This window comes from Tachypleus tridentatus, chromosome 13 (genome assembly GCF_004210375.1).
Source record: "Tachypleus tridentatus isolate NWPU-2018 chromosome 13, ASM421037v1, whole genome shotgun sequence".
Classification (NCBI taxonomy): domain Eukaryota; kingdom Metazoa; phylum Arthropoda; class Merostomata; order Xiphosura; family Limulidae; genus Tachypleus; species Tachypleus tridentatus.
The window spans coordinates 8,229,497-8,256,765 of NC_134837.1; the positions used below are offsets into that span (position 1 = coordinate 8,229,497).

At 32.9% G+C, this 27,269-nt stretch overlaps 1 protein-coding gene across 1 annotated transcript; it reads left to right on the top strand.

Annotated features, from left to right (window-relative positions):
- Positions 1-16,919: 16,919 nt before the first annotated feature.
- On the top strand, positions 16,920-26,925 carry LOC143240465 (cytochrome P450 3A9-like). The gene is made up of 5 exons (XM_076482917.1): positions 16,920-17,091; positions 23,198-23,294; positions 25,261-25,377; positions 25,736-25,824; positions 26,739-26,925. Exons 1-5 carry the CDS (start codon positions 17,018-17,020, stop codon positions 26,923-26,925), a joined length of 564 nt encoding a protein of 187 aa, XP_076339032.1. The 5' UTR covers positions 16,920-17,017.
- The last annotated feature ends 344 nt before the right edge of the window (positions 26,926-27,269 follow it).

The following is a 27,269-nucleotide window of genomic DNA, read 5'->3' on the forward strand; positions in this document are numbered from 1 at the left end:
GAAAACAAAACAAACAGTAACCTAAATTGATGAAATCACTAAGAATAATTATGTGATAACAAACAGTAACCTAAATTGATGAAATCACTAAGAATAATTATGTGATAACAAACGGTAACCTAAATTGATGAAATCACTAAGAATGATTATGTGATAACAAACAGTAACCTAAATTGATGAAATCACTAAGAATGATTATGTGATAACAAACAGTAACCCAAATTGATGAAATCACTAAGAATAATTATGTGATAACAAACAGTAACCTAAAATGGTGAAATCACTAAGAATGATTATGTGATAAATATCTCAAAGTCCCAGAATCTAAAACCTTGGGAAAAATGTATATCCAAACTGGAAAACATATGACAAATACCATATACATATTTTTTCCCAAGTGCATGAATCATCCAAGTGACAAAAAAAAAAAAAAAAAGAGAGTCATATCCCTTGATTCCCCACTAAAACACATCACTGGCTTTATTAACACAGTTCATGCTACAGTAATTTATTGTAAAATAAAAACATTTGATGACTGTGGTGCTCAGACTGTTCCATGGATAAACAAAAGGGGAATTTATCAGATCCCTAAAACACTTTGAAAAACTATGTAGCAGCTGAAAAAGTAGAGAAACACACTTCTTCCTTTTATTTCCAGATCAGTCCATCTGTTTCTAACTTTAGGTCTTAAAACCATTCTAAATTTAAATCCTAGAAAGCATTTACCATACAATACAAATGAATATTGTAAGAAAAGAAACAGAATAAAGCTACTATAAAAGATCATAAAATAAACAAAACATAAAAAACTTTGAAAGTTAATCAAGGACTTGTTGTTAAAGTTAAACCCTTTAGCTGGGAATGAAAATGACAAGCAATACCCTTTAATAAAGATCAAAGATAATACAACAAAATTAAAATATAGAGCAAAAAAGCCTTTGCACAAAAAATAACTTTTTACCAATAAATTGATCATACTGAAAATGGAACAACATAAAGCAAATCGTTAATGTTAAGTAACATCTAAACAGTCAACAAATGAAACCCTGTAAATAAGTCACTTGCAAAATATATGAAATGAAAGTTCAAGACAAAACACAACCATTCATAGACAATAAGACAAAAGTTATATATATATATATATTTTTTTTTTGCACGATATGTTACTGTGAAGCATGAACATACTTGCATAAGATGAATTAACTCAAAAGAAAATGAAATAAATACATTTAGTGTACAATACACAAACACATATACATATATATATAATAAAATTCCCTGTTGAAAGAGGATGAAGTAGACAATGTGTCCCTTCAACTGTGGATGTTCCAGCAACAGGAATTTTCTGGTTAGGTTTTCGAACCAATTGACAGGTATGATAAGTTTTATAAAACTGAGAAAAAATTTCCTAATTTTTGGCCAAAGGAATGCCTCATAATTTTGTCACGCCTTCTTGATACCCAGATGATGAGTTTGGAGGACTACTAACGTTGCTTCTACTTTTAAAGGGGTTAATAAATATTGCCTTGGAATTTTTAGGCCAGCCTGCCTAAAAAATGTTTTCACACTGTAGTAATTTTTATTGTAAGAAATAGCTTACATACATAGTGTTTGTTGTGTCCCAGCCACCCTGATGTGCTGAGGATTGAGCAAAATATGGATGGAATACTATTATTATACATTTTGCTAATTCTAGAAAATCCGTTATGCATTAGATAAAGAAAGTCGTGTTAAAAAGTATAAAAGGACCGTTACTAATGTATTTTGATAAGTGTTAGTGATTATGATCGTTCCCTGTTTTCAGTAATTTATTGAGTCATTATGTACATAGCGAAATGTTAATAAAGATTTAAGATTCGTCATTTAAGAGTATTTCAATAATTTCAACCAAATAAGTATGTTCACACCTTTAAAGTTTCTCATTCTAAATTATAGGAATAATATGTGAATTTCACACCTTGAAGTTTTTAAGCTACGGTGGGAAGATACATCTTATATTCAGTTTGCATTTTACAGTACTGGATAAAGTATGATTTCACACCTCAAGATGTGATATTACGTTACTAAAGATGCTGCTTTATGGACAAGTGGTTCACTGCTTTATTATTCTGAATTTACAATTCTATCACTAAGAATTTAGGTATTTATGCTACTGATTTACTAGTATTTGTTTGTTGTTCCTTCAATAAACTAAGTGTAAAAAATGTTAATATGATATTTTTTTGAATGGGTATATTCAGTTTAAGGTATGACAATACCACGATACAGGACACATCTTTATTCAACAAGTACGGAAAAATTCGCTTCTCCGAATGAAAACAACTAGAATATTATATCGTAAGCCTAGTCTAGTTGATAAGTTCTGGATTGACGAAAAAATTCCTGGATAATAACGTCTGGTAGAAAAAAGATCGATTTGAAATGTTATTTTCTTCTATATAAATGTTTGTGTTGAAACATGTAATGAATAAATTAAAACAACTGTTGATTGAAAGTTTATTTAGTTCAGAGCAAAGTAACATTGGACTGTCTGGTGTGTCAAGCACGGGAAATCAAACCTCAGATGTCAGTGTTGCAAGTTCACAAATTTATTGCTGTCCTATTATCGGACTTGATTTTTTTGTATTATTTCTTAAAAGTTGTTCTTTCCTTCCTCTAATATTTACGTTTTATTACCAATATCAAATTAAGATCTTTGTTCACATTTTCTTTAATTTTAATTTTACAAAGATTTAATTACGGTTGGCAATAAAAGTAGTTTTTTTACAAAGAAATCTAACTTTGTTTTCAAACTACTTCTTGATACACCCATTCAGATATGATTTAAGCTATTTCACTAGTAATAATCAGGTGTCATTTTATTGTTTTGTGTCTTGTAATTTAAAATATTTATTTGAATTAAAAGGTTGTTGAAAATCCACTCTTGGAAAGTTTTTTTTTTTTTTTTTTCAGGTTTACAAAATTTAACCACATCGAAATAATACTTAATTTTGTCCAAAAGTGCTTACAGGGTAATCTCCACTCAGAATTTCTGATATATACATATCCAACGCTTCAATAACTTGACATGCCCATTTTGCTAGCAATGACTAACAGGTTCGTGATTGAAGGATTAGTTCGTTTACAGTTTCCAACATAATGCATGGGACTGTGATTTTTACTCACCTCCAGCTGATTTTTAACTTACGTCGAGTGTTGATGGCACATCATACTCTTATTTAAACTCATATTCTACCATAAATATCGGTTTTCTATATTTTACAATCGTAACCATTAATTTATATGTATCCTTTTTTACACTTCGTAGTTTAACACTCACATACACAGATGTAGACTTGAATAATAGCAGCTTCATACATTTTAGAAACAATCACGAGATAAGTTTAAATATTTGCTGTACATGATACGATGTCACTGAAATATCTTGTCAAATGAAGAAACTTGTCCCAGAGGATTTCCTGTAGTACCAAAAAATAAACTCTTATTTCTAAATCTTCAGTTTATGTGGTTATTTAATTAAAAGTACTGTTTTATCTGTACAAACAATTCTACATGAAAGAGACCTAATGGGATTACACCACAAGTTTGGTTTACGTTTTGAACACGAAAATCCTTTTCTTGAAAAGAACACTATAAAAGAATATATTTAAGTGAGATAATGTATTCTAAGAGATGTTCTCTCAAACTCAGTTGTAGTTTTCCCTGCAATTCCTAACCTTTTGCACAATCAATAAAAATGTTTTCAACATGATATAATGAAAATCATCCAATAACGACACTGAAATTATAGAAAAATGATGTGAAACTCTTAGACTATCCTGTGCTTTGAGTTTTCATCAAATATTAATTAGTGTATTTGAAACTCAAATATTCCCAAATCATTTTATACTTATCCACGCCTTAATCACTCTATACGGACTAAAGCACTTTGTATCTTGGCCAGTTATATATATATATACATGTTGTTTTAACATCAAATGACTAAACATAACTATAATAAAGTGCAACCTATTTGACGAACATAGTTCCCCATATACACACCATTACATACACCTTTGTAAGATAACCGATTTACTTGCGCATGCAAAATGAACTGATCATGTATTTTTACAGTTCACTGTATATGCCCAGTAAACATATAGATGTAGTTAGTCTGCAAAATAATAGATAGGTGAAAAGAATCTCTCAAAACGCACGGTTATCAAGACAATCACTTTAACTGGCTGTAATTAAAACGGAATATACAGACATTATGAAACATTGTGGCTGCAAACTGATGGTGACTGACAGAGAAAATACGGTTAAATAGGATTTATAGTTTAACCAGACTTCAGAGTGCATCCCAGTTGGCCCAGTTCTTCCAACACTGTCATATAAGAGCCAGCAACCAGTTTGAAAAACTTATCACTGGTAAAAGTAATAAAATACAGTTTCAGTGATGCTTATAGTGGTAATTGTGATAAATGAATGACTATCAGAGCATGATGTGGACAGATGAATAGCAATTCCCTTTTTTCTTGTATTAAATATACAAATATAGATGATACCACAAAATGCACTTGACCCTATTTGTATTGTTCTGACACTAAAGGCAGCTGGAGATGGTGTACCTGTGTGAGAAATATTCTTGTAGCAAAAGATAATTCGGTTGATTTAATTAGTTGAAAAACGAACATCCAGAGTATTATTGATTAGTTACCACTCACATTTTCATATTTCCACAATGGTGGATAAAGATTCTTTTAAAGCCAAGTTGTAGTTAGGATGCCCAACTGATTATTCAGTATATTGTGATCGTTACAGGTTTTATTATTCTGATTTATTGATTTATGGCATTAAGTATATCTAGTTAATTCTTCTTACAAAATTATCACGAGTTATTTTTAAATATATTTTAATTTCATATATACAGTTTGAATAATATTTATCACAGAGAAAAACGACTGAATTTTGTGCAACGGTTGTTCACGTTAAGAAATATATTTCGTGTACGTATTTTCTATATTACCATATAGTACGTTTGTGAAATTAAGTGACATTGACATATTACTTTACATATAATAGTCATAAAATTTAAATTCTTTCTTTTAGGCGTTTTAGACATTGTTGACATTGACCAACAATTCATTTCTTAATCTTGTACACTTAGGATTTTTTAAAAAAAACTTTTGTTTATAGGTACTTAAGGACAAAGCTCACAATGAGATATCTGTCCATCACGGGTGTCGAAACCAGGAGTTTAGCGTTACAAGCCTTTAGACTAGTTGCTATACCAGTAAGGGGAGGCTTTTTAAGAATAAAAGGTTGCGGAGTTAAACTGAAAATTTGATTCGACTGAACTGAAGAAAAAAAAATTGAACACAATTTAAAAGAAAGTTTCTATTTGCGACGTCACATCTCTGCGAAGCTGGGTTTCGGCGGTTGCCGTGATAAAAAGCAAGTACCGCATGAAAATCAATATGTAACAGGAAATTAGGTGGTGGTGTCCAATCATATTCCAAGGTATGAGGAACTGTGCAGTGCCTAACAGGCGCACACATCCCATTATTAATTGTTGTTGTTTAAAAATGAAATAAAAATATCGTTTTTACTTTCAGTTTACGTGTATTATTTTTTCAAACGGCTACTAAGTTGTTTGGACCTAACTGCTTAATAAACGGAACTGTTATGTTTTTATTTCACCCAGGGGCGCCATGAACCGAGAAAGTTTGTGATACGCTGACCTAACATCTAACTACAACGCCCTCAACAATTCCGCACTCGTTTATATTTTCTTTCCTAAGACATGTGCCCGGCTATAGTCAGTTGCAAACTCTCTCTTTGTTAATTTGAAGATGACTTAAGAAGGCCGAAACGTTGTTCTCTGCTTATCAGTAAAAGTGTTAATACCCATGTCAGCCTTTCTGAGAAACATTTTTATTTCAAGTGGGTTTCTCGTCATCAAGCATTGGTTTTTCTGCATAACAAATACGGGAAATATTTCTTCTATAATTTTAGTAGGCCAAAGGTTTTTGAGAACACAGCTAAAGCTACAGGAATCAATTTGAGACTGTTAATGATCCTGATCTTGAGGTATTACACTTCCACCAACACCTCTGGCTTAAGGTATTACACCTCCACCAACACCTCTGGTTTAAGGTATTACACTTCCACCAACACCTGTAGCTTAAGGTATTATACCTCCACCAACACCTCTGGCTTAGTTCCTTAGTGGATCAAGTAATTCAAATACAATACCCAGCAAACACCTTCACGATGTGGGCGATTGTACTACTTGTAATATTGTCATATTCTTCTGTCCCCGCCCCCCTCCCAGTGATAAAGCGGGATGTCTGCGGACTTATAACGCTAGAAAGCGGTTTTTGATACACGTAGTGAAGCAGATCACAGATAGTTCATTGTGTAGTTTTTGGGCTTAACTTTATACCCTTTATAAATTCTTGTTTATCACCAAAAGCATAAACCACTCAGTAATGAATTTCATATATTCTTTCTTTGTTAGTCTCAACATCATATGTTTGTGAAAGATCTTTAACATCCCTAAACTGGAGAAAATAGAAATGATTTGGTCTTACGAAGATAAATTTTACAGCTTTCATAATTAATTTTTCCACACCAAATATTCTGTGAAAAACTTTGTTGGTTTTTTAAGATTTTGAAACAATATCTGTATTGGTAAAACCTGTCATAAACTGATAGAGTTTGATTTTTTATCTATAATTTATGCCCATTGTAACCGTCTGCTGATATGCAAAATCTATTGAAATCTGTGAAGTCTGTCGACTGACCTTTTATAGGAATGTTAGAGTAATATACAATATAATTGATACAGCAATGATGATCACTTAATTATGCAATTTCTTTGTTACAATCCGAGCAATACAATACTAAGTCAACCCTTCAATGCACTTCTGATTGTGTCTATGAGATGAACAAGTAACATAAAGATGGTTAGACTGATATTCATCAGAATGTAAACATATGACCCTCAAGATATCCAAATTAAAATAAAATAACATTTATCGTAAAAAATCTGCAAAAAGTTAAAAATAATTTCATTACTTGAAAATAATCGTTCCTTCTTCGCACTACATAATCAAATAGCTTGTTATCGTCTCTTTCTTTAATTTGTAAGTTTCCTGATATGTTAGTTGCCAAGAGTGAAAGCAGTGAAATCTAAACTGTTAACAAGCCTGTCTCTCTGGCTTCTCCATTTGACTGAGACTAATGGATAGTGAGTCTAATCCCTATACAAAAATAACAACTATACATATATATTAATTCAAGCTTTATAAAACATAAAAATATTAATAAAGAGTAAATATATTTACAAAGTCAAAATCACTTTTGCGTCCCATTGCAGAAATAGATCATGTTTGTTGCATAATCTTCCTAAACGTTGCAAAAGCAATTGACCAATATGTGAAACATTTATACACATAGACTTGACCTTCAAGCTTTAGTTATGTATTTATAGTATAGAAATCTGAGAACAGATATGAATATGTGAATAGATATATTCATCTATCATCGCTTAAAAACAGTCAAATATAACTGTACAGTATTACCTGGCTCAGCGATAACACTAAGGGTTAATAACGCAACAAATCGGGTTTCAATACTTGCAGTAAGAAGAGCACATATCTGTTGTGTAGTTTCCTGCTTGACAACAATACAACACTTTAATGCATTACGCTTAGTACTACATTCGCAGAGTTTGAACATTTTTCGAGAAGATGTAAATAAGACGCTATCTCTCCTGGTGTGTCACTTTGTGGAACCATACGCCTCCTACCTACATCATCCGCGAACTTGAGCGAAAAGTGTGGTTTGAATCTTTGAGAAGCTTGTCTGTCGCTGTTATGTTCCACATCAACAGGCACTTACTAATATTAACTCTTGGTACCAGTTTATGAAACCACGACTCACGTGACCTCCTAGCTTCCCTCTCCACCCTAATGCCAAAGTCTACATGACCACATTACTTAGTTTGTGACCAGTTTCGATAGAGAGAAAACACCATTACAAAAAAATTCATATCTCTCTATGTTTATATATATATATACATATATTTGAACATTACATAAAGATAGACACAGGAAGTTTATATATCTCTTCTTAAAATTTAAGGACAGGAAATGTAAAACTAAATTTCAACATAGCAAATCTGTAGCAGGCGAAGGCAGAAATAAATTGATTTTTTATCCTTAAATGAAACAGACATTACATCATTTTTACAGGTAGTAAAGAAAAGTTACAAATTACACTTTAACCTTCGAGATGATCTCAAGATTTATAAGAGTTGTTTGTTAGTTTGTAGTTAAACAGAAAGCTACAGTGATGACGAGAAAACCCACTTGTAGAGAAAAATATATATGTAAAAACAGTTGATTTGGATTGAGAATACTTTTTTGTAGAGGAACGAACAACATTGTGACCTTTATCGGTCATAGTCAGGATCACAAAGACAGAAAGAGGTAACTGACCGATAGCTGACCACATGTTTTGTCGTAAAAAGGAATAGTGTTAAAACAAAGTCTGATTTTTGAATTAAAAACTTAAATAGCGTTAAATTCAATTTTTAAATCTAGTTTACAGGAATACTGTATTATAGCAATGTAAGGGAAATTTGAAAAAGAGCACAATAATTCGAATAGTGAAAAAAGTTTAAAACCTCAAAAGTGTTAGCACAAGAAATTTCGATATTAAATTAAGTGGAAGTAAACACAATACAAACAAAATTATTTGTATTTTACAAAATTCTCTAGAAGGAATTAGCAGGTAAAAATAAACCTCAGATTTTAAAAGTAAGCAGTTGCTGACTTGGGTTCAAGTGAAAAGGCCTAAAACAACTAACTTTGTTTGTTTGTTCTGAATTTTGCGCAAAGCTGCACGAGGACTATCTGCGCTAGCCGTCCCTAATTTATCAGTGTAAGACAAAAGGGAAGGCAGCTAGTCATCACCACCTACCGCCAACTTTTGAGCTGCTATTTTACCAACGAATAGTGGAATTGACCATACCATTATAACACCCCCCACGGCTGACATGGTGAGCATGTTTGGTATGACGGGAATTCGAACCCGCGACACTCGAATTACGAGTCGAGAACGTTAGGGAGGCCGTACATTATACAAGATCGTGGTCCATTGGTTGAACGCGGTGTCTGTAATGGGTTTTGTTTTGTTGTTATTCTTTTGTTTTCAAGCCATTTTGGAAGCGTTAAAATTAAAGATTAACATCAGTAAACTTTTCTTGTTAGTAACTTTACACAGTTTCATAATATTCGTGTATTGTAAATGCTCATGACGAGCAATCTTCAGTTCTTACATCTAAAAATTAAACATACTAAATGTACAAAGTTTAACCAGGTCACAATTTTCTTTAAATTAGTCTTTCTCCTGTTAAACTTTGCCGTGAAATGACTTTAATGTCGATGTATCTACTCGAGTCCTTCCAGTAAGCGTTTTTGACATTGATTGTAGGCTGTAATATAACAGTTTAAAATTAAGAGACTTGGTATAAAAGTTTTAGTTTTACAAGTGGATAGCAGACATATCTACATCCACGTTCTGTAATTTGAGGTCAGATTTCTTTAGTGAACGGAAAGATAACAGTCTGTGAATCAATATACCACCCACACATTTTCTGGTGGAAAAAACGTACACATTTTCATTTACATAAGGTCTAAATAAAACAACATATGAATCAAGATTTACGTGTATTTATACCAAAGTTATACAAAAATGAACAAAAATATTTAGAAGCGAGTAGTTTATCGAGATGTCTGCTTTCTCTCTGGCGGACTGGGTACAGGGAGCTCAGGGCAGTGTGACACTGGAGCAAAGAATTATGGAAGGTCCAGATACATGATAGGATATTCATTATTTCCAGCCCGATGTTTGGAAGGGTCCACCATGCAAGAGTAGCAATTGCTTGCGTGGTTAGTGGGTTTACGCCAAATTCTTGGAATAGCAAATCTTCATGGGTCTCTTTTCCCATGTACCATCCTGCAAAAGAGCAAAATAAAATTATTATGAAGAATATTTTTTTTTCATCCACAACTAATGTATAAGAGGTTCATGCAAAATATTTTGTATGCGATATGTTTCTATACTACTAGGAATTCGGGCCTGGCATGGCCTAGCGCATTAAGGCGTGCGCTTCGTAATCTGAGGGTCGCGGGTTCACGCCAAACATGCTCGCCCTCCCATCCGTGGGGGGCGTTATAATGTGACGGTCAATCCCACTATTCGTTGGTAAAAGAGTAGCCCAAGAGTTGGCGGTGGGTGGTGATGACTAGCTGCCTTCCCTCTAGTCTTACACTGCTAAATTAGGGACGGCTAGCACAGATAGTTCTCAAGTAGCTTTGTGCGAAATTCCAAAACAAACAAATTAGGAATTAAAAAATAAATTAAATTTTAAAGGTCTAAAATTTGTATAATATAAAATCTTACTATTTAAGTAAGCCAAAATTGTTTGTCTTACCTTCTAGAGTTTCCTTGCAGCGTTCACAGGTAAAATGAGGTGCCCAGGGTTTGTCTTGATCCCCGACAGGCATGCCAAAATATGCCTTGTAGGCTTCACACATTTTAGCAGGTGCTGTCACAGAGTACTTTTTCGCTCTTGTCTTGATAAATTGGCCACATACACAACAGTATGCATCTGGAGAATGCTTGCAGCTTCTTGATGCCATTTCTGATAAAATCAGGTCTATGTGTTCACTTAGGCCAAGTGGTGAGTGGTAAGCCCCTGTATATGGAAAGTTCTAAAACATTCTTGAAAATTATCGTAAGTTCTACAACATTTTAGAAAGTTTTTGAAAATTCTTGAATCTATTGTAGTCGTTAACATGCCACACAAATCCTATATATGTGTTGGGATATATCCAGAGATAAATAAATCTAATTCACATAAAGAGAGACAGCACAAAAATAAATATCACGCAGTAATATGATATTCCCTATATTTATTTGCACAAATATAATCGACCATTAATACAATGTAGAATGAAAAACATTAGGAAAATCAGCCATTTATATCCTTCACCTTGCGACATTTCTGAGATACAATCGCCGAGAATTACGTTTCGGAAAATGGTGCTGCTATATATAGTATATTTTTTCGTTTCACTATTTCCTCTGAATTATTTATAGTAGTTTCGTCGAATTCATGGCTGAACAGTGCTACTTGGGAAAGCAACCTAAAAAAGGATAATAGACCCATTATAGTGCTATAACGATTATATTTATATTTTAGATATATTTTCTTTTGAAATATAAGTTTAGTAGTCTGTGTGTGTTTTATTATAGCACAGCCACATAAGGCTATCAGTTGAGTCCATCGTGGGGAATTGAATCTCTGGTGTTAGCGTTGTAAATCCGTAGACTTTGCGCTGTACCAGCGGGAAATGGTAGTGTATGACATAAGTAGAAATGCAGAAGTGTTACACTTCATATCGCGTTACTCATCCGAAATACGTAAAGATTTACACAAAAATGAAGGTATTTAATGTCACAATACTCATTTTAAATACTCGAAAAGTTACAAAATGATTCATGTAATACCACGACATTCACATTAAATTCACGAATATTTATAAAAAGTGTATATAATAATGCGATACTTACCCTAAACTCGTGAAGACTTATAGATATATTAATACACATAACATCGCTATGTGCATCCTAATTAACACAAAAAAATCCTATGCCTAATACCATATTACTTAATTTAAGACAGTGAAGATTTAGTAAATTAGTACATCATATATCGTGATTTTTGCTCAATTTTATAAGAAAGCTTACAGAAATAGTACGCTTTATATATGCATTAGCAATTGATGCGCCGAAATATTGAAAAAGGGAAAATTTTTTGTTTGATTTTTCATTTTTGGTTTTTACATAAAAAAGTAAAGGAAAATTTACCTTTAATTCAGTACGTAATTTGTGTATAAAAGTTACCTTCTTCCAAGATACGGGTTTGAGCGTTAAAGAATTTAATAACATAAATCTAGTTATGAATTACAATTGAATACATATTTTAAATTCCTGCAATTCAAGTTTATTTATGATATATTTACCACTAAATGGGGCTGCAATCATGATCGAGTTCTCATCGTGTCACACACTGCTGATAATTTAGTTGTCTTCGTTAATGTAATATTTCGGTTCAATATAAATTTTACAAATAACCTTGTTAAATGTTACCCAACCTGAACAATAGCTTTCAGAACGTTAGAAAAAAACACTATTAGACCTCAAAATAGCGAATTTAATTCTGATGAACCTATTTTACTGTAAAGGGTTTAGCAACAGATTTCAGCATGTGTATCGGGTAGTTTGTGAATTTAGGAAGAAAAGAATGAAATTATGATGTTACACTAGAACAGGGGTTACCAAACGTTTTTCACAGGGGGCCAGATTACTTGGAGAATGAGAAGCGCCGGCCGTATGACATTATGTTCAATACTCATAAGCTAGAAAGACAGCTCTCTGTAAAAGACTTAACACTAAGTTTAGGATGCCACATTAGCCATGTGGGAGTAGCATGCAATACACACATATAATAAAAAACAAACAGAAATACAACCATCATTTTTATTTACCAAAAGGTTATCAAAGAAGGTGACATTAATAAAAACAATTGTCACATCGCACATAGTGAGTACATATTTGAATTTCACTGAGCCACAAAAAAGTTAGTGAGATTTATGAAACTGGCGTTTGGCTTTCAAAATACCTTCAATGTTCGGTTTTGAATTGCTGCATCCAATAATTAGAATTGCTTTCAAATGTTCATCAGTCAACCTTGATCGATGTACCGACTTCACATACTTCATTTTTTAAAATTCTTGTTCACAGACATAAGTTGTTCCGAACACTGATGCCATACCAGATGCGCACTGCTTCAGCTTTGGAAAATTATCTTCAGGTATGCAGCTGTAAAATTCAATAAGTTGCCCCTCTCTGTGTTTTGCTTTCAACAAGTCATTTCCTTGCAAATCGATAACCTCCAGTTGAAGTTCCATTGGCACGTCATCAATAACACAATGAAAAGGATTCTGAAAAAGGAGAATGTCACTTTCGATTCTGTCGAGATCCGAAAATCTCTAAAAATGCTTATTTAAATCACCAATAATCTTTTTCTGAAACTCCAGGTTGACATCTTCTGTGATTCCAGCATGAAACTCATTGAAACGCTGAAAATGAGAGAGGTTTCCTCCTTCCAAATGTGCTTCAAACAATGACAGCTTTCTGCAAAATCCTTTAATGATTCTATAGAGATCACAGACAAGGTTATTCTTCCCTTGAAGTTTCAAGTTCAATTCATTCATGTGGGATGTGATGTCAACCAAAAAATGGCAACTTTGACAACCAGATTGGATCAAACAGAAGTGGATCGGCTCTATATTTCTTGATAAGAAATATATCTATTTCTCTTCTCAGCTTATAAAAACGAGACAAGACTTTACTACAGTTAAGCCACCTCACCGCCGTGTGATAAGGTAAGTCACAGAAATCCGAATCAATTTCTTCAAGAAACGCCTTGAACTGGCGATGATTAAGTGCATGACCCCGAATGAAGTTCACTGCAGAAAAGATTGGTTTCAGTACGCAAGAAATATCTAAGTCTTTTCCACAGAGTGCTTGCTGATGAACTGTTACAAGATGTTTGGTCAGTTTCTGATGACTAATCGACATTTAGAAATCTGACCTACTTGTGTAACTGTATGGTATGTAATCGTTTTTCTTTTAATTCTAATCTATCATGTTAACATTAACATGACACAAAAATACATTATTGTAATAAAATATATCACACTTTGAGATACCGTTTATTCTTACTGTTTTTCGAAGCATAAAATTATTATTATTATTGGGTTGAGGAATAATTCGTGAGCGTTTTTTCAAGTTAAACAAATATATTCATAAATGAAACGCTTTCGCAAAATACTTCATGCCATTTGGTAGATCAGTTTTTGCTCTAATAGATGGTGTGTTTGATTTTCATATGTCTTTAATTTTTGCTTTCATTTTCAGCTCATTAAATGGACTGTCAAGTGGACAAAATCGAGCATTTTCGACACCATCTGCTTTTCGCATTTAATTTCTTGCAATTTCGTTTAAAACAACGCATACTATATACCTAAGTATTACATGAAATAAGGTATCATAATAAATGTTTTGGGTGTAATGTGTTCATGCATTAAAGTATTGTATAGTCTTGCATGTAACGCTTGAATGAAATTATTTAAAAACGCTCACGAATTATTCCTCAACCTAATAGATAAGATTTGACAAATTAAAAGAAGAATTTGGAATAAACTGCTATAATCATGTGAATTATCAAACAAAAGCATCTGAACCTAAAGTGTGTTGTCATGTGTAGTGTTTAAACTGTCAACTTTATTACAAGATAGAAATAATTATAACAAGGTTAACCATAACAGCCAAGTAGCCTAAGCCTACATTACTTCGCTAAGACTAAGGCGGTGCACACATCTTCCATTTAACGCAAGCAATACAATGACGATTAACGTGACGTCAATATTCCCAGTGTAGTCATGTGCTTTGTTGCTTTAGGTAATGAAATCTTAACCGTGTATTTTTAATCAGTGATGTCGAGATAATCCACTTGTAGAGAAATATATATGTAAAAACGGCTTGTTTGGGTTGAGAAAATATTTTACGTAGAGGAGCGAACAACGTTTCGTCCTTCTTACTGACCGGTTACTGACCGGAAGCTGACCTCTTTCTTTGTAAACCTGACGATGACCGAAGAAGGTCGAAACGTTGTTCGCTCCTCTACGTAAAATATTTTCTCAACCCAAACAAGCCGTTTTTACATATATATACCTGTGTATTTTCGACCTGTTGAATAGGTATTACCGAGAATTTCTAAATCACAATGATCTCATTATGACTGGTTATTTTGTACTAATTCTGACTGAACAGGATACTGAAACTTTAAACTAAAAATAAGAGATTGTTTCCCTCATTAGAGTTCAAAAATTCAAAACATTAAATATATGAACGTTTGAAACTGGCAGCTGTCCTCCAAATAACGAACACTTTTGATGTAGAAACAATTACTTTACAAATTGTTTTAAAACAGTCCGTTTTCTTCGTGTTCATCATGAGACGAAGTTTTTGTTTCTAAAAAAACGCATATGTAAAATATAATTATCAAATTAAGATGCAGTCTTGAGATAGTGAATTAACACTTAACATCTACTGAATTGTTTATAACAGTGAGATAAGATTTTGCATTGATTGCATCATAACATCATTTCTAAGAATATTGAATTATTATAGTACTTTAATTGCATCATAATGTCATTTTTAGTAATAGTGAGTTAACACTTTACATTAATTGCATCATAACATCATTTTTAAAAATATGTTCATGCTTTCAGCTGTGAGGGCGTTATAACGTGATGGTCAATTCCACTATTCATTGGTAAAAGAGTATCCCAGTGGGTGGTGATAACAAGCTGCCTTCGATATAGTGTTACACTGCTACATTAGGGACGACTAGCTTATATAACAATCGTGTAGCTTTTCGCGAAATTCAAAACAAACAAACATTTTACATTATTTGTGTCATGTTGCTTTTAGATACATCGAGTCAACTTTTTACATTAATTGCATTATGAAATAATTTTTAGGTTCAGTGAATTAATATTTGTGTTCATGGTATTATTACGTCGTTTTAGATGGAATAAGTTAACACTTTATATTAATAACATCATAATGTTGTTTTTAGGATCAGTGAGTGAACACTTTACATTGAGCGCATCATGACATCATTTTTACGAACACTGTTTCTGCTAGTGAGCCTAACCCTATAAGACTGCATTACCTGAAGTTCTGCTTTGTGAGTTAGGGTTAACTGTAAATAAGATGAAATGTTCTGGCAAGTTTTGACTGAACTTGAAAGATGGCGTATTTGTTTGGTTTATAGAAAAGTCATAGTAAACCATTTGCTGAATCCACCGAATAGAATCGAACCAAGAATTGTAGTTGTGTAAAACAGGGAAACTCGGGAAGGAGAACCGCAGCCCTGGATTCAGAAGGCGGATTCTTGTTAGTCTTTCTTCGTTATTTGGTTTTTCGACATCAGTTCAACATTCACGTATCTCAGTACTGCTGGTATGGGTTATTAACACTTTTACTGATAAGGAGAACAACGTTTCGACCTTCCTAGTTCACCTTCAGGTTAAAAAATGTTGTCCTCTCCTTTTCAGTGAAAGTGTTAATACCCATACCAGTCGTTCTGAGATACATTTTTATTTCGAGTAGGTTTCTCGTCATCAAGAGATCAACATTCAGTTACAGCTCTTTTCTCAGTTCTTCAAATTTTGTGTTCGTCCTTTAAAGAAAAAAAAACTGGGAAAACATAATATATTGTAATAACTCTTCGATGTTTCATCACTGAAAATGCCTGTCATGACGTGATGGTTAGGGCGCTTGATTCGTAATACGAAGGTCGCGGGTTTGAATCCCCGTCACATCAAACATGCTCGCCCTTTCAGGCATGGAGGCATTATAATGTGACGGTCAATCCCACTATTCTTTGGTAAAAGAGTAGCCCAAGAGTTGGCGGTGTGTGGTGATGACTATCTTGCTTTCCTTTAGTCTTACACTGCTAATTTAGGGACGGCTAGCGCATACAGCCCTCGGGTAGCTTGGAGAGAAATTCAAAACAAATAAATTATTTCCATTTCTGTCTGAACTACTTTTTCTCTTTGTGGTACTATTTCCTGTTACAATGTTCAAAACCACGATTTGTTTTATTTCCCATCAGATACATAAACACCCTTTCAATGCATCATGAACTCGTACCATTTCCTTTCTGCGCAGTGTATAAAACGACGTGTATGTCGTTTCATGTATGTCATCAATTGAGTTTTCTTATAAACAATTTTTTTTTGGTATTATATATACATGTAGGTATAGTTTCACAGGTATAGAACGAGTCAGTTAGACATAACTACACATTGGAGATTCTTGAGGCATGGAGATACAAGGGATTCTGTTTGTCTCCAACTGGCTGGTGTACATTATTGCAGCTCTCTCAGCTGTACATCTGTGAGTAACTGTCATGTTACCTTGAGTATGTTTCTTATTGTGATTCTTGTATACACACAAACTTTCAGAGTTCTGAATTAAATTATTTGTGTTACACTACTGTTATTATGGAATCTATTAATCTATGCCTCATTAAACAAATAACGATCAACAGCGACTGATACGTTTGACAGCTGGATGTTATGTGTTATTTAATAAGCTAAAACCTCTTTGAAGTTGTTATTGACTGTGTGCACCTCCTCACTTCTACTCACCAGCCAGACGATTGAAGTTCATCAAAACGTCCAAGCTGATTTCCATAGTAAAGAGTAAATAAATAAAAACGTAAAATTATTCCATTCTTGTTTCTGCAGGTAAGCCTAACCCTATATACTGGTGCAATACTTATAATTTATAGTCTGTATGTGAACATACAGATGAAGACAGTATTAGGTATTGTGACAAAGCTTTTATTTCTTATGGGTTTTTAAGCGTAAAACTACACAATAGGCTATCCATAATCTTCTCAAACCTGGTATAATAACTTGATTTTTAACATAATAAGCCCCAAATCTAACGCTGAGCCACTACAGGCTGCAAACCTGAAGCCTGATCCTCTCATATGACAGAGTACCAACACGTGATCTAAAGTTCGAAAGGCAGTAAAATATAAGATCTATCTAATATGTGAATATGTGTGTATTTAAAATGTAAATTTATTACTGATTGGAAAATAAGTCCAACATTATTTACATTACTGCTTACTTAAGAATCCTGTATAATGTGTCGAGATATGTAGCTTATTGTGTAAGTTTTGTTTCTATTAATATTTATAAAACAATTTCATTAGTTTCTGGAAACATGAACATCAAACCTCAGTTTGAATAAACCCATTTCAAAGAGTGGGACAGTTAGCTTTGTAAATTGGTACGAGTTTTAGATTGGGGCTCTCCTCCCTACACGTTTCGGAATACTTGTTGAAATACGTAGCTTTGAGTTATGGTATTCTACGTCAAGACCCTCCAGCTGATTTTAAAATATGTATGTCGTGATCCTTTGTTCTGCTGTTTCAAAACAACTATTGTAAAGCTTCTCTACCCAGAGTTAAAACCAACTGAAAGAAAAATTCGCCAATTTTGTAATATGTGAGTGCAATTTGGTGATTGAAAATTTCATATGTTTATTTACATGAGTTTTCTCTCCCTATTTCAAACTTTACTTTGTACTTTATTTCCTGAATGTGGGTACTGGCTTATACTTAACTAGCTGTAAGTGTACTTAATACCACATTTGTAGGGTTACCTGTAACTGGCCGCCAGTGTACCTGAGCCCCAAACCTTCAAGCTTTTCTTTCATATTATTAATAATACATGGCAAATCATTTCTTTGATTGATTTTGTTTTTAGAGCAACTCTGCATCGAGCTATCAGCTGGGTACACTAAAGGGGATCGAACCCTGAATTTTAACTTTAAGTCCTGACTTACCGCTGTCCTACCGGTGACACAATTCTTATAGTAGCAATTGCCTCTAGAATGTTCATACCAAAGAAAATTAAATCCATGAACGAAACTGTAATTGTACCGACTTAATTTTTTATTTGAGTACTCCCGACACTGATAACAACGGGGCTAACCACTCGCACTCGACTATAGGAATTTACTTATTGTGCGTCTACACTGACGAAGAACTTGTGATCTTGTTTGACAAAACATTACCGAGTTTGAGACAACTGGTGCTTGAACACGGGAAACAGTAGAAATTATAACTTTTAATTACATCTTAAATATTCACAAATAAACCTGTAGATGGAAACTAAAGTGCTGAGATTAGATTTTTCGAGCGTTTACGAAAGAGAGAGATAAAAATTGAATGCTTTCGTGCTTTATTTTTTATATTACGTTCGTTCGGATTTTCTTTCTCAAATTGTTTTTAGTGGATATAATACACGCAGTAAACGATGGGAGTTTAATAAAACATCATTAGAGAGAAATATGACACCTACTGTTATTCCGTAAGAAACCAATATATTTGTGTGGTTGAACATTTTATTTCTAATCTCTATTGCTGTCCTTCACATCTGTTTTGTATATAATGTCGTTATTATTTTTTTCGGAGAAACCTTTATTGAAAAAACAGTAAGTTTTTTCAGACAAAGTGAATGGAAAAAAGTCATTTTTTATATCCAATGGTATTGTTTTACAGCAAATCCTCATAATATGCTATCTGCACTTTGTCCAATGGGGAGGAAAGAACCCAGAATTTTAGCGTCATTAACTTTTAAGCTTCCAGCTGAACAAATCATTTTATTAAGAGTTATTTTTATTTTTAATAATGATAAAAAGGTATTCTGAAAAATTTTGTTTCTTTTAATAAACGTGTTCTCCTGTTCCAGTCTCTTCTCATGAATGTTTACATTGATTTATTCCGTTCAGTTATGACGTTAAAGATTATCTAGCCAGTTTTTTATGTGCAATTTTAAAAGAAACCAAATTTAACCCTAAGTCCTGCACAAGCTCGTCGCTAACTCGGTTAATTTGTTTGTACTACAGTGAGGTTTAATACCGTGTTTCTCCGAAAATAAGACAGGGCTTATATTAATTTTCACTCCAAAATATGACACTAGGGCTTATTTTCGGGAGATGTCTTATTTTGATATATTAAAAAAATGAAGTTACAAAGTAAAACTATTAAACTAACCATTTAAAATAAACTATTATTAAAGTATTAAACTAACTGATTAATACTTAAACAAACTAATTAACTAACTATTAAACTAATTAATATTTTTTTTATTTCTTTCCTCTTCCTGCCACTCTTAACTAGGGCTTATTTTAAGGGTAGGGCTTATATTAAAACTATCCCCAAAAATCACATTAGGTCTTATTTTATGGGTAGGTCTTATTATCGGAGAAACACGGTAGTATGGTTTAATCAAGTAGGTCGAACACACGTGTCATGTATTTGCATAAGTTGAGTGGGCAGCCGCGCGTAGTTATGCGGAAACAGAAAGTCGTTTTTTTCTTTTATTCTCTCTCTCTCTCTCAAGTAAAACGTACTGGTTTATATTTCATACTGTGTCGCAACACCGATACAATGTGGGACACTCCATTTATCGTTAGTTCTTACCATTAATACTCATAAAAAAACACTACATGTATATACCTTGTTCTAGGACAGTGAGTTTTTATCTTTTCAAGATCTGATTTGAAACATCCGAATTCCGCATGAACTCGTGTGAAAACTTCAAGGTGTGGTGTTGTAGAGCTTGGTTACTGAACCAGTTTATTTGAGTGGTCAACTTCTCGCGTTCCTTGATTGACCTTTTGTAAGCTTTTGCAATCAACATACAGAACGGAGATGTCCACATTCCAGTGTCTATTTTCTGATTGGTTAGCTTCAGTGTGAATGTGGTTTTTGTGACTCTGAGATTCTTCCTGATTTCTAGCTCGGTCTTGTTACTGATCTAATAGTCACAATTAGTACTGAAGTCTTGTTATCGTGTAATCTGATCTGTTTGGTCATGCACTAAATGATAAGAAAAAAACCTTACAATATCTCAATACCTTTTAATTTGCGTTTGAATAAAATAACTGATTGTATTTGTTGTTTTTATATCTTTTTGTTAGATTCATCTACTATGGTCAAGAGATAGGTTCTCTTGAATAATGGAAAAACCATTACGTGTTGCCACGAGTTGGCGTAGTGTGCTGTTGGCTGTGCACGTTCTATTTATGAAAAACTTTCGTAAATAGCTCTTGTATGTCTTTGTGCGAATCGTAAAAACAAGTAACAAATTCATTGAAATCATCAGTTGTTTTAATAATAATTTGTTGTGATAAAGTTGTGTTTAGAAGTGTTTACAACGTATTTTAGTTTTTACTCCACATTGTGCGTAAACTCTGATCATCGAGAGGAAACGAACGCCATTTGATTGTAACCTTGTGACACGTTTCTAGTGTAGGTTCGTAAATTTATTACAACTGAACACTATTTACCCAAAGCTTCTAATATTTTTTAAATAAATAATTTATTATAGAACATTATAACATTGTACAAGGTATCATTAGTTACTGTTTAAATCCTTGCGTTGTGTGCAGCAAATGGATACGTTTGATACGAGAGGCATCCTTAATAACGTTGCTAATGTAACTCCCTAGGTATTTCACAAGGAATGTTGGCCTTTGGAAAAGAATGGGAATAAAAGAGATTGGAAACAGATATTTATACGAAAGTGTTCTGTATAACTTAAGCAAGGTAGTCATATTACATTATCATTTGGTATAAAGATAAAATGTGAGTTTTTACAATTGTCATTTCTTCAGCCATACTTGAACTTTTTATGTACAAGGTGTTCGGAAAGTCACTGTGCAGATTTGTATTCATATTTTATTCAGTCTCCTTCAAGCCAGTAACTAATAGCGGTGATTAGAAAGAAAATAAGAAGGATCCAGGCCTGTATTGATGTCAACGAGGATCACTTTCAACGTTGTTTATAATTGTCATTGATGTTTACCTCCTGTATTCTATATTGAAACATGTTTGTTATTAAATATGTTAGTGCACAGTGACTTTCCGAACACCCTGTATCAGAGCTTAATAAAAGTAAACAACACAACCAAAAATAAAATAAAATTCAACCAAACTGGCAAGTTAATTATTTGACGGATAAACGTATATTTGATTTAGTTAAGCAGTTGTTACATGCTAATTTTTTTGTTTTCATTCTTCGAAAAAACTCAAACTTCAAGTGTTTAACAACATGAATATTTTTCTCCCGTCTAGCCTGTTCATGAAGTAGAGGAAGAAAGATACAATAAATATGGAAATATTTATGGGTATAGTTCAGTTTAATTCATTTGGTAGCAGTAAAACATGGTGTTTTACACAACGTGAATATTTTATTCCAATATTTCGTGTTTAAAGAAGAATGCCTACATTAGTTACTGTGTCAGGTTAGTGTTAAATAAAGATGCTCGTATTAGTTAATAAAACTTGTTTATATATCAAATGCAGTTCTTTTAATATTAATCAGATCTATATGTATAAAACGTTTCGTACGACAGATATTTCAAATATCAATATATATTACAAAATCAAGTTCCGTAATTGTTTTATTTTGTTGCTATTGACTATAATACGCCCAAGACCCCATGTTGCCCATGCTACTCAAGTAAGTATTATTACTCCCCATCGTATAGCGACACTGAGCATGCACAGTAATTATATTTCAATTTAACAATTTATATGTGAAGTTCTAGTGTTTAAACAACTTATATTATGAAATTATAAACTATCTAACTGTATGTTTGTTTAAGCATAAAGTTACAAAACGTGTTAGATGTGCTGTGCTCACAACAGGTACTGAAACCCTGTTTTTTATATAATGATCTTCAGACGTAACGCTGAGCAACAGAACCCAACTGAACACAGTTTTATTTCAAAAACGTATATATATGTATACACAAAAAGTAAAAAAAAGATAATAATTCCAGTTCTGTTAGTGTTTTGTATCAAATTGTTTTTTTAAGAAATATGAAAAATAACTATCTTGTATACCTACTTAATTTGTGAAGCTTGTATTTACTTTGCATACTCTCAATAAGTGCTTGATGTTTCTTCATTTGTACTAACCCTTAAATTACACATACACACACACAACATAAAATTGATGGTAATAACTTATTAACCAAGAGTGCAGCGATGGAAAGTTGCACCACCTGTAAAAATAAACTTCATATTTCGTGATCGTTACGGGACGTCTCCAATGTAACCTTAACTTAAAAATCGTGTATACACAAAACGTAGATTAAATTGAAGTAAAATTGTGACATCTTTTATTTGATATATTTGACTTAAGTTTCATTCGAGACTCGTGATAAGGCAGAAGGTTAATTGAGTTCGTTCATTCATTTTGGTCATTAATAAATACTGACAGATATCGACTGTTATAATAATTTGTTTACAAATAAGTAACGTATTTTAACTTTTAAAATATGAGCCGAACATCTGAAATTTTCCATACGTTTCGACAAACAAAATTAGATTTTATAAGAAAACTGAATTACTTTTTCGCTAGTTTTATTATGTAAGTGATTATAATCAACAGTCTTGAAATATGTGTTCAAGGAAATTCGAAGGAACAAACCCAGTGTTAGTGATGGGAGATCCAGACCTTATAAAGTTGATTACGATCAAGGATTTTCATGCTTTCATCGATTGCCGAGTAAGTAAATATTTTATTTGCCATCTTTACAAAAACAACCATTTATTGTAGCACCTAAAATATGATTTCTCAACCAGTTACCTGGCTCCTCTGTTTTCTTACCTTTCTCCTTATGGTAGCACCTCTAGTGGCAGAACTTAAACTTGTCTTCAGATATTAATGTTTAATAAAAGCGGCTCTAATCCGGTCGTTGAAAACTTAACCGTAACTCGTTTTATTTAAAACATCAACTCGTGAAATTTAGTCATATCTGTTCATAAATTACGTGACACTTTCCTTTACGTAGTACAATTTTAACTTATTTTACGTCATATATCTAAAGTGGTTTGTTTTTAATCCATGCTTTTTTTAACATAAGTTTACAGGCGGAATAGATTTAATAATTGATTTCTTTACAGATTTATTCACTTAAATAAAAACTCCATTTCTAAGACTTTGATTTTTTAAAACGATCTGCGTAACTAGTTTTATACTAGATGTGTGAGTTTGATGTCAGTTTGTAACCCAAAAAGTGTCACCCAAGTCATGCTTAATGCTGACACTAAACAAATCGTAATCAAAGCGATTTCACATAACACCTAATAAATTTTGTACCTATTTATGTAAATTCTTCTATTTGAAATATTAGGTTGTCCAGAAATAAATGTCGGAATTCTCACGATGACATTTAGAAGCTGAATATTGAGTAACTAATCGTTGGTTGGTTGGTTTAATCCAACGTTTGTCGCTTACAAGGTGTCTTAATTGTCTGCTGTTTGTTTCAACTCTACACAGCGTAACTTTCGTAACCCCAAGGCAGCATGGACAAAAATGATTTTCGTCTGATTTTTCTCTACGACTTCAAACTTGGATGAAAAGTTACTGAAGCTAGACGGAATATCAATCAGGCATTTGGCCATATTCGTGTTATTGAACGTACAGTTCATCGTTGGTTCCAAAAGTTTAGACATGGAGATGAAAGTCTTGAAGACCACGAAGGTCGTGGAAGGAAGGTATCTTTACATAAAAACACATTGAGGAAAGCAGTTTAGACAGACCCTAGCAGAACAATACGCGAGTATGCAGAAAAACTAGGCACAAGCAAATCAACTATTGCCAACTGCCTGAGTGAGATTGGAAAGACGAAAATGTTCAATAAGTGTATTCTGTATGAGCTGACTGAAGATCAACAAAATCGGAGTTGTGAGACCTGTTAAGGATGACGCTCCAAAAACGGAATGAATTGGAAATCGAGATTCTTTCTCATCCACCTCATTACCCAGACATTTTCCCTACAGATTTTCATTTTTTCGAGCACTTTGACATCTTTTTGAACCAATAAACGCTTTCAAAACCAGCCAGCTGCAGGAAAACTTTCAAGGAATTTTGACTATATAAACTTATATAGCAATGGCGTAAGCAGCATCGTTACACGTTGGCAAAAGTGTGTTGAAGCAAATGGTGTTTACTTTGTTTAAAGCATGTTTTGCAACACTGGTTTATACTTTTTCTATCTTCGCCGTTCAAAATCAACGTTTAATCAGTGATGTCGAGAAAACCCACTTGTAGAGAAATATATATGTGTATAAACGACTCGTTTGGGTTGAGAAAATATTTTTTACGTAGAACCTCTCGATGACCAAAGAAGGTCGAAACGTTGTTCGCTCCTCTACGTAAAAAATATTTTCTCAACCCAAACGAGCCGTTTTTACATATAAAAATCAATGTTTATTTCTGTTCAACCTAATACTATAATTTGCGTTTCAAACCATATAAACCGTATTTAATGGAACCTACTAGTTTTACAGCACATGGCTGTATTCCTCTTGTAAAGGATCGACTAGTTTTTTATTACCTGTAATATGTCGATAATAATTGAACAAATAAGATGTTATTAGTAAGACTTCTTTTTTCCTTCATATGTTTGTCTTTCAGTGCATGATTTCCATTGTACCTCTAGAATTTCTTATGTTTTACTTTGATTCAGGTATTTTCGGCTGATGACCCCATTCTGAGCAAATTTATATCAATCCAGCGTGGGGAAGAATGGAAACAAACCAGAAGTGTCATTTCTTCAACATTCAGCACCAGTAAAATAAAAAAGGTATCATTATTAGTCATGTGTTACTGTAAAAATGTCTATTTACTCAATGTATTGTAATTTTAATTTTCTTTTCTGCTATATGTCGGTGAAAATAAATAAACTGTTGTATGGGATTAAGAATGAGAAGTGAGCGAAAAGCATTATAGAACATTGAAGAATTATGAATACATCGAAGTTTCTGGTAACTGTCTTTCTTCAGTTCCCTATAATTCAAATTAATCATATAGATGTAAAGTGATCAAGCGAAACCTTGTGTATTACAGCATTTATTTTTCTCTGGTGTTGATTTTTTACGTTATTTTTTTAATATTCTGTAAATGTTTCATCTTATATAATCAGTGTTGTTTGGGACTTCTAGATGACTGAACTCGTTGAAGACACTGTGAAAAGCTTAATTCGAAACCTTGAGGAAGCTGCCAATGAAAATAAAGTTATTGACTGCAAAAGGTTCGTTAGAACTCTGTGCTGTCCGTACAACACGAATATCTAGCCATCTAAGTACTGTACAGCTAGTCCCTAAACTACAAAAATATACTTGGAATAATATAAGCACATCTTTAAAAATATTACATAGTATGTAAAAGATATTTAAACCGAACTCGTATATAAATCCGCCACAGATGGTTTCTAGAGTAAACTTCAACACCACTTCTGTCATGGTAAATCACTTAACTACATGAACAATGTAAGTGTGTGTGTAATGTTTATAACGGTTCGTTTTGAAACAACTTACTACAGGCATGTAGAATCGTAAAATAAACTTGGGTTTTGGAACTCTCTAGCTCGGAATTACATACAAATAATAAAGTACGTTTTAAGTTAAACATTTCTATTTGTTTACATGTGGTTGGTCCACATTGCAGGGGTGTTTACATAATCTGATGTCATTACATCTAATATGTGCTAGAAATGGAATCTAATTATCGGGACATAGTGATGCAATTGAAACTGTCATATTACGTTAAAATTAAGTGTTATAAATACTTTTGACAGGTGTAATTCATTAAATATTGTGAAATTTCATATGAATAACCACGTGAAGTGAAAAAACTACTGCTAGCAATTATGTAGTATAATGTTGTTCTACAATTAGCATTATGTATTTTAAATTGAACATTGTGTGTATACCTTGTTAATTGTTACCCTTGTACAATTTTAAGTGCGAAAGTATGAAAATATAAATACCTAATACTAAATGTATTTGTCTTTCAACCAGTTGGATTTTATTCGGAAACCGATTATGTTAATCATTAAACATTAAAAACAAAACTATAGTAATAGGGACGATGTTTATGATATCTTTATACCATGTTTCATGGGTGTTTTATTTTTGAAAATGTGCTCTTTGTAAAATGCCTTAGATTGTTTGGCACCTTTACCATGGATACCATTGCAACTTGTGCCTTTGGAACTCGTATTTATTCGTATAAAAACCCTGATAACCCTTTGGTTACTTTCGCACGAACACTGTTCAACCGAGACATCACATTTACGCAACTTCTAGGACGTAAGAAATTGTCTTCTATAGCTCTTATTTCACATCTATAGAACATAAAGAATTTTATTTTCGTAAAATATTGAGATAAAAAAAAAGACTGAGCTTCACATGAAAATGTCTAAATCACTAGGGTCACTGTAATCTTAGAAAAACGTGGTTTAAAGCGAAAGAAAGAGTATATGTGTGGTTTTCTTATAGCAAAGCCACATTAGACTATCTGCTGAGTCCACAGAGGAGAATCGAACACCTGATTTTATCATTGTCAATAAAAGCGAGAGAAAGGGCTTCTCTGTACCATATATATGTAAAAATGGCTCGTTTGGGTTGAGAAAATATTTTATGTAATATTATTTAATATAAAATAATTTTATATTATTTAGTTTATTATATTTAA

Coding starts and splice junctions, on each gene's coding strand:
- LOC143240465 (XM_076482917.1), top strand. CDS start 17,018: ATGGAGATACAAGGGATTCTGTTTGTCTCCAACTGGCTGGTGTACATT. Junction 23,295..25,260: donor ATGCTTTCATCGATTGCCGA/GTAAGTAAATAT, acceptor ACTTTGATTCAG/GTATTTTCGGCTGATGACCC. Junction 25,825..26,738: donor AAAGTTATTGACTGCAAAAG/GTTCGTTAGAAC, acceptor AAAATGCCTTAG/ATTGTTTGGCACCTTTACCA.